The sequence below is a fragment of the Apium graveolens genome, chromosome 10, assembly GCF_009905375.1.
Source record: "Apium graveolens cultivar Ventura chromosome 10, ASM990537v1, whole genome shotgun sequence".
Taxonomy (NCBI): domain Eukaryota; kingdom Viridiplantae; phylum Streptophyta; class Magnoliopsida; order Apiales; family Apiaceae; genus Apium; species Apium graveolens.
In genome coordinates this window covers 188,249,096-188,258,364 of record NC_133656.1, presented here as the reverse complement: position 1 = coordinate 188,258,364, position 9,269 = coordinate 188,249,096, and the positions used below count along the sequence as shown (strand labels likewise).

The following is a 9,269-nucleotide window of genomic DNA, read 5'->3' as shown; positions in this document are numbered from 1 at the left end:
TAAAATACTATATAATTCATGGACAACAAAGATTCTAATAAATCATACCTAGATTACACTACCAGAAAAAAAGTAGTAATTTAAAGCAAACTTGTACACTTAATTTATTTTTTTAAAAGTAGGTTCTCTTTTATCTGCAATTTGATTACCTCTACTTCTACTTCAGCCAGCTGGGTTGCTCGTATCTACACTTTTCTTAATTTTTATTATCCTTTTTGCCGCTTATGTAGGTTCCTTTCTTTTTCTTGGTTGTCCATTTATTTCTTTCACAAGTACATATCACACCCAAAATTAATCATATTTTGTCAAACTCTTTTAATTTTCATTTAACATTTCATATAATTTGCATGTGACTAAAAGGAGTTGACAAGTAGACGCACAATTGTCTAGTATAAATTGAAGTATCAATTAGTGGTTTGCATTATTGTTTTCACATGGTATGTCCTATTCGAGGACTCCAAGACGCAACACTTAAATTTATTTTGGTGAATTATACACAACATTTCGATAAACCAGATATAATCCCATGGATTTGGTGTAATATAATACACGATCCTCTTTCTTATCTTGTTATCCGCGCTTTGTTTGCAGACTTCTTCAAAAACAAACTGAACTAAACCGTCTAAACACTAGTTTATTGCATGAGCGTACCATCAGCTGGATTTAGGAAGTTTTTATTTTACCTGTGTACTGAAGTAAAGCTTAATTTAACTACAAGTTTATAATTCCGGATTGATATCATCAGTATGGAGGGGCGAAAAGAGATTTATTTTTTTTTTTTACCAACGCCAGAGGCAGAGTCAAGTTGCCGGAGAAGTTACGAGAGAGGAAGTCAATCATCAAGTGAAAGAACGTAAAATTTGCAGTATCCGTGCTGTTACACACCCAAAAAAAACCTCTCCAAAGTCCAACTCAACCCATCCAAAACAATTGCTATTCCATTTATCCATGTAGAATTGCATATAGGCCATCCTTTAATGCACTTTCCAAGGCCCCTCAAGATGAGCCCTCTGTGCTTGGGAAATTAGAACCAACTACATATCATGTTTAAAGTACATATATTTGATGCTTTTTGATAAGCATCAATAGACCAATAGAGTAGCCAAGTGAGCTTCCCATCTTGTTTGAGATTAGAACTCAGGATGATCTCCTCCGATTTGCAACTTGCAAGTTGTCATGATTAGCATTTATAATGAAATCTAACACTTATAAGTAAAAGTTGCTACTGTACTAAAAGTATTAATTGAAAACATAGAATAAGGGACACGCAAGTGAACTATATGTTCATATAGCTATTCAAGACAGTTCCAAGCATGCACACCAATAAAACTGCAGTTCTGAAAGTCAGAAACACCAACAGAACTACTAAACCAACCACAGGACTTCCGCCAAATCATACATTTCTTAGACATTTAGAAGTACCAATCAGTACATTGCACATACTAAAAAGTCACTAGAGATGCAAAGCTTATTAGCTTACAGTACTAAAGGTAACACTAACTGATTTTTATTGTTATAACAGAAAAAGATGACTTTCATCAAGCCCACAAACTTACACACTCAATTCCTCATTGTCCGAGCTTAGGCGTACAAAAAGGCCTTCCACTTCATTTTGATCAACTTCCTCTATACATTTCGGGTTCCATTTAGGATTCTGTTCAAAATGCAAGGAAAAAAAAAGCTTTATAGTTGCCCCCTTCTAGTTTGAGAAATCATATGTCCCCATATAATCAGCATAAAACTAAATTATAAATGTTTGAGATGAAATATGAGTAGGCAGTAACTACGTATATCTCAAGTATAATCCCATTTTTTTCAAAAAAAACAAATCAAAAAATGAAAAATAAATCAGACCAAATCTGCACCCACTTAAATTATTAGAATTAGTTTGAAATTCTAAATAGCAATGGTAATTCCAAGTATAATAACCAAACCTGATCCTTGTCAATCAATACTGCTCGAACCCCTTCAGCAAAATCACCGCGAAGGGAAGATCTCAACGCAATGCGATATTCGGTTTTCATTACACCAATTAACTGGATTATAAAAATGTAAGAAAAATTTCATTACATGACATATTGATTGAAAATGGAAAAATAAGCTCCTGTGTTCACAATCAAATCGGACAAGGGAAACAAAAAGAAACACCATACTCACATTGCACAAATCGCCTTCGTTCTTTCTATATGCAGATGCAACTCTTGAGAAATGCTTTTGGGTGAGGCAAAGGGAAAAAGGAGCTCCTTTTCTAAGACCAACAAGAGAATCCTTCGCCCACTCTGCTTCTGTTCATACAAACAAAATACTCAGGTACTATGGTTGAACAGGTGACCTATATAGGGTTACAAAATCAAACACTATACTTAGTTTTGAACAACCCAGAATTTATGAACGTGATATCTCCACCAACAAACCTGTGGCATCAGTACTTTGCTCACGCTTTTCCAGCTCCTGTATTATTTCACCAACAGACTTATTTGCACCAAAAGTTGCAATTATCCATGGCAGAAGCACCTTCAACTGGGGCTCTGAAGAGGGATCACAACTGTATTTTCCAATTGCTGCTTTGACATCCTTATGTGGATCTTCAGAACTGAAATCAAAATATTACTTACATATACTGGATGCACCAACTAGGAAAAAACAAATTAAAGGAAAAATGAATTATAGTCACTTATAACCAACATGTCGTCTTAAAAGAAACCTAAATGTCAAAAGTTACTACTAACCAAGTAACCAGGCAGAAATATTTTATCAGACTGTAACACTGAGTTTCTATTATCTTACAAGAAGAAGATAAAACCATGATCCAGTTTTGTGGGGTGATGACAAATAAGTGGACATGTCTTAAAAAATGATGGCTCATTGCATCTTCCTAGCTATTTCCAAAAACAAAACTTAACATCTTATTCCGTTTGTTCGATCTGATGCTCTTATACATCCGGAGAAATGACCAAAATAGCACAGAAGGGGTAAGAATCCAAAACAGTAATCCTGAAAAAGTTGGCTGTTTTTAACACTTGTTGAACACATTTTTATGCACTTTTTCTTTCAATGTTTTTAAAACTAAAAATGAATATTACATTAAATGTGATGCATGTGTTATAGATATTGAATGTGTTCTATACTTTTGTACATTACAAGTGACACGTAACGCATTTCTGACAGCATCGTGTCACTTGTAATGTACAAAACTATAGAACACATGTTAGGCAACTTAAGCTACAAAAAACCAAAGAAGCGTTTTGTTCCAAGTGCAGAATTGCCTCATGTGGGCACTGAAATGGGCCAACTTATTCAGATGAGCTACTTTAAGTATTTTTAACTTCCATATGTGCTAAAAAGGGCCAACATCTTTAACTTAACAGAATGTTCGAATCCATGAAGCAAATTGCAATTGTAAAAAGTAAAGAAAAGGGATGCCTGATGCATACAAGTTGGTCATTAAGAGGGTCTCCTTCACAGAACCCAGCTTATCAGATGGGATATAGTGTGTCCCAAATCCTGCATATAGAGCATCTGCAGGTGTTGAAACCCTTCTTCCAGTCATACCAAGATAGGCACCTGTATAAACAAATTTACAAAAGAAGAAATTATCTGCATAACCACCTATATTATTACAGGTAACCTAGATAAAATAAAATCGAGGACAGAATAAACAATTGTATGTTTCTTTCATGAAATTTGAGTTAGTAGTAGAGAGTTGAAGATGGTTACAAAACATTCGTGAACTATGAACTACGACTGCTTCATATTTGCCGAAGAAAGGAATTGCCACTTGTTTTGAAAGCTTTTGAAAGAAGCAGCAATGAAAATTAATTTTAAACTTCTGACCAGAATGGAAGAAGGCATGAATATACGTGGATACAAGTCCAAAATTTTCCAAATTTCACTTTTGCACCTCATACTGTTCCATTCAAGTGAAAACATCCTACATGTTTTATGTTTATCACATAATTTAATGTAAAAGTAAAACCAATTTTGTTAAAAGCACGCTGAAGCGCAACTCGCAAGGGCTTCCAGGAGCATAGGCGCACACGCAAAGCGCGAATTCATCGAAGACAATTAAATATAAATAAATCATGATATATAATGTAATAGATTAAAGAGAAAAAATAATAGATATTATTATGATAACGATAAAAACAACTAAAATCAGCACATAAATTCAAAGTCTACAATAATTTAAAGTCAAAGTAACACAGAAATGCACTGCTAATTTACTTATTTGCATCTTCATCTTCATTTTCACACAACACAATCAAATTTGGATGTATAATTACATATTTACAGTGATATTAGTGTGTAAAATTAGTGTACATGGATAAGATAAAATAAGATAAAAATTATTTCGAATCTCATTTTAAATCTAAGGTTCTCTTGTTCCCTTTTTACGAGGGTTCTCTCTAGTACCTTACTATATAACTAACTATAGCTTAGTACAGACTAATTAGTGAAAATAAACAATCAGAAGATAGTTATCAGCATAAACAGTGTGTATAATCAGTATATAGTAATATTAGTGCATGTATGTCTGTGTGTATAATGTGTATATCAGTGAGTGTGTGCAGTATAACCGTGTGTGTGCGCGCGCGCGTAGAAGAGATTAGGTGTGTTTCAGCCATGCTTTGTAAGATTGAAGGAGGAGAAGAGGTCATGTTTATAAGCATTGGAAGAAAAATAGGGTTTATATGACCCAGTCAAGATAAAAGTCAACATCTTAAAGAAGTGCACTTCAGCTGCGCTTTTCTGCACTTGGTGCACTGCGCATAAGCCCCAGAAGCCAGCGATGCACTTCAGCCGCGCTTCGCATTGCATATTGCATAAGCAAGCACATCTGCGCGCTTTTAATAACACTGTAAAACAATCTATTCTAAGAATAAAAGATCTCAGAAGAAACATTTTAAAGAGATATCTTAAAGACAAAGCTTCGTAAGAGGGAGAGGAGAGGATTCCAAAAACTCAGAAGAGTTTGTTAATCTCGTCAACACTCTGATTTTTCCTATCAGGCCAACACAATTTTTTTTTATAAGATAAGGAAACCATACCAACTGATCCTTCTCCAGGACTTTGTGCTGCTATGTAAGCAAACCCAACATCTGGGAACAAACCAATCCCGTTCTCGGGCATTGCAAGAACTGTCCTCTGGGAAATTTTTAAAACAGGATTAAAAACATATAATTCCATTTTAGTTTGTATTATTAAAACTTCTTAAAACTTTTGCATGAGAAATCCACAAATTACAATACCTCTGTAATGAGCCTGTAGCGCCCATGGCCAGATAGCCCAATTCCAAAGCCCATTGTTATGCCATCCATGAAGGATATATATGGTTTCTTGTATTCAAATATTTTACATATAAGTGAATATTCTGCTGTAAATACCTGTATTGAAATTTAGTAGGGTAAGGGCCACTAAAGATCAAGTCAAAAAATTCCCTTGTGAATCTTTTACAATGATAAGAAACTGAAAAAAACAAACTCAAACAAACAGTTTGAGCACTTAAATGGATCTTGAATCGTACAGCAGTTAACCAACATTAAAGAATATATTCCATTTAGGCACCCTAAAAATGCAAATGTAATATTGCCTGCCCTTCAAAGTTGGCAAGTAATCAGCCAATTCAAGCTTCTCTGCTACCTTGATAACATGAAAAAGGTTTAGATACCCGCCTATCATAAGTCATAGGTTTGTATACAGGAAATTCAGTTAAATACTAGCTGAATATTTACTATGCCCTTTCATCTTAATAAAAAAAGAAATAAGATAACAGTCTCAATCAAAATTTGCTCAATAATCTAAACAAAGCTATTCATATATCTCCACGCAATTGAGTTAATGGTGAATAAGTTTAAAGAGGTGGAGCAACTTAGTCTTGTTGAAATTAGTGCAGCACATAAGTATCATATTTATCGTGTAAGGTTGAAATGAAGAGTCAGGAACAATTGATAAAGGGGAACCTAGCTCCACTTCTGGTATCTCCACAGTACTCAGGAAGCTCTGCACTACATACAGTTTACACTCGTGGCAAAGTATTTTCAGTTTTCCTTCCGAATGAATCTTGAAACATTGAATATTCCTTAATGTTACAAAATCACTCGGAAAATGGTGCATTCTATTTATCCCTAAAGAAACTAAATAAAATAAAATATACCAACTGTGTATTAGCTATTCTAGTACGGGCCATCTTTCTGTATGATAAACACAAAAAAGTCTAATCCAAGGCTTGTGCATGATTAAGTAAATGTAAAACATTGTGAAAGTTATCTTTCAAGCTTACATAACAGATATTTTAATAATATACAGTAGCAATCAAAATTTTAACAGTTTACGGTGGTGATACTTATTGCTATGTGGAAAAAAGTAGTCTTTTCAAAGTTTCATACTTTGATTGGTCATCTAAGTGAAATATGTGCACCTAGATTAAAAATAGTTTGTTGAATGGACACAACATGACCTTAATGACATCTGAAAGTTGTTTTTTGGTTGAAATCTGCTTCACATCGCCACCTGCAGATAAAGTGATAGACTAAGACTGGTGCTACTTTAGGCAAAGCAATTGCTGATTGTGGTTCTAAAATTGTGCATAATGGTATAAGAAAGAAAAAAGACATCCAGAAAAAATAAATGTGAAATAATGCACATAAAGAAAATACTGATCAAAGCATGTCTGATATTAGTTAAACAAATTAAAGGTCTAATACCATGACCAGTCATACAAGAACAGATATATGCACTCAGTATTTTGCAACAATATTAATTTAGAAAACTTAAAACCTTTGGCACAAGAGGAGTGTTTTTGTCCTTTTGGATTTCGGCAACAACCCCCTTTATATCCATTCCTGCATGGTCCATTATTGGTTACCAACAATATATAACGTATCACCAAGTAAATGATATATAATCCCCAAAACCACATACATAATGAGGATTAAAAAAACTAAGAGGCAGTCAGAACTTCGCTGCTATTCATATGTAAATACGAAATTAAAGTTCTAATCAAATGCTTGTTATCCAAAAAGGTCAAACGCTATGAATTTATCTACAGCCTTAACTGATTTGTGGTATATTTGGTAATGTGTATGGTGTCTTTAGAAGTCCACGTGCAAGTATGCATTTAAGATTTAAGTTACACTGGCCATAGTATAATTTTTCAAACTGAAGGAGATAGCATTCAGCCCTCGTATAGAAAGAACAGTTTCAACCAAGTAGCACTTGAAATAGCAAGTTATACGAAAATGCCCATCATATTACCTGCTGAGAATGCACGAGGAGAACTACCCTCAACCAACACACATTTCACTTTCGGATCCAACTCCCACTCATCAAGAAAACTCTTAAATTTGATATCCATATCTGCATCGTAGTAAATAAAATAAAAAGTTTAGAAAGTGCAAAAAAAGGCAAATAAATAACTAATTCCAGCCTATAGCTTCTCAATAACCCAGAAGTTGCTAGTCATATGATAATTAATATCAGTAAAATACTGCACTTAACCGGAAAATCAAACAATATGAAAAGAAGAATTACACACACAAATACGCATTAACACATTCAATTTTCCACACTAAAACCCTAGGTAACCAGCCGAAAACTCCATTATAACTCTAAAAACTACAAACTTTCAACTACTTCCGAATACACACACTCACAAACCGATGTGTTCACTAATCATCTGCTTCGATGATAAACACACACAGCGATACATTCAGTAATCATTTATTAACTATGTTGAGTCCCTAACACATAATTAAGCATATCGAAACCTAATTTCCACACTAAAACCCTAGCTAGCCTCACGAAAACTCAATCATAACTCAATTAACCAGTACACAGTTTCAACGACTTCATAATCACCTCTTTCGGAAAAAAATACACACACACTGATACTAATCATGCAGATATTCAATTAACTATCCCTAGAGTTCCCAAAACACAACTAAACAAACAGCAACACAACAATTCATTTCAATTTCCACAATAAAACTAGCACACATATTTTATAATAGATACAATCCAATTATCTTAAGTAACAGCATAACAGACAATTTGTATTTCGATAAAATAATAAAATTCTCAAACACGACAGATAATTTGTATTTTTTAAACTCGTAATGTATAAATTTCTCGATAATTCAAATTTTAAAACTCGTAAACATAATAATCTCGATAATGAATAAAATTCTCGATAATTCAAATTCTAAAACTCGTAAATGCAATAATCTCGATAAATGAATAAAATTGTCGAACCTAGGTTCATAGCGTTGAGAGCTTTGGGGCGATCGAGAGTGAGAACAGCGACGCCGTTTTGGTGAACATTTCCTCTAACAAACTCATCGTTATTTGCCATTATCGAGAAGCTTCGAGAAGTATTAACAGAAGTAAAATTGTGAAAATAATTGTTGAAAAATAGAGGAGTGGATGATCTAATTAAAAGCTGGCGTGAAGCTCCCCGGATTATAGTAGCACTGCTTCCAAGCATTTCTATTACTGTGTGATGGTGGATAATTTGTTCTTTTACTGCTCGCTTGTTTTGTCAATTTTCTCACCGACTCTCTTTTCGTATTTTTACAAATTTTCCTAATTCTTTTTGTAACGAACGAATTTCATAATTTAGTTAACTAATGGGTTTGATTTTTGTCATTCCGTTATAATTTTTCAATGCTATAATTTCTCGGATTGAGAGAATTTCTTCTTTTTACCTTTCTACGAAAATTATAGTGAAACATAAAAATAATTATTTTAATTTAAATGTTTAAATAATATGATATTACTACGGCATAATGTTAGATTAATTATAACCATTTTGACAAATAATACTAAAATTATGTTTTTTGAAATATAATTATTTAATGTTGGCATCAAATTTTTAATTTTTGATCTAAATTTGATTGTACAACTAATTAGGGGACAAGTGGTAACTTTTCTTATAATTAAGATGTTTAAAAACACCTATTTTTTTGACAAATGCAGAAAATTTCCATTAAATTGAATATAATACAGTCGGGACAAACCCCCAACTATCGATACAACCAGGTGATAAAACAAATAACATACTAAAATCAATTAGATGATTTGTTTCCTGATCGTTTAACACATAGAATTTAAAAATTCTTGAAGCTAAAAACGAAATCAAAGACATCCCAAGCGATCCAAATTGCACTGTCATCTCTGAAAATAACAACATCGCAATTGACCATATCACGTAAAAATTATGGTTAGCCCAATGTTCAGAAACAACAATCGCATAAAATGAGATTGGAGAAGCG

The 9,269-nt window shown here is 33.4% G+C and overlaps 1 protein-coding gene across 3 annotated transcripts; it reads right to left on the bottom strand.

Moving 5' to 3' along the window:
• Positions 1-1,262: 1,262 nt before the first annotated feature.
• LOC141690204 (3-hydroxyisobutyryl-CoA hydrolase-like protein 3, mitochondrial) lies at positions 1,263-8,542 on the bottom strand. Of its 3 annotated transcripts, XM_074494889.1 has the most exons (11): positions 8,251-8,541; positions 7,255-7,356; positions 6,771-6,842; positions 6,458-6,510; positions 5,250-5,384; positions 5,049-5,145; positions 3,435-3,564; positions 2,415-2,593; positions 2,158-2,285; positions 1,935-2,036; positions 1,263-1,654 (listed from the first exon to the last, which is right to left on the bottom strand). In XM_074494889.1, the coding sequence occupies exons 1-11, from the start codon at positions 8,480-8,482 to the stop codon at positions 1,553-1,555; spliced, it is 1,332 nt and encodes a 443-aa protein (XP_074350990.1). In that variant the 5' UTR covers positions 8,483-8,541; the 3' UTR covers positions 1,263-1,552. The 3 variants fall into 3 exon arrangements, with proteins under 3 accessions (XP_074350990.1, XP_074350989.1, XP_074350988.1); XM_074494888.1 differs by lacking the exon at positions 6,771-6,842 and having other exon boundaries at positions 8,251-8,542; XM_074494887.1 differs by lacking the exon at positions 6,458-6,510 and having other exon boundaries at positions 6,778-6,842; positions 8,251-8,539.
• Between the last annotated feature and the right edge of the window lie 727 nt (positions 8,543-9,269).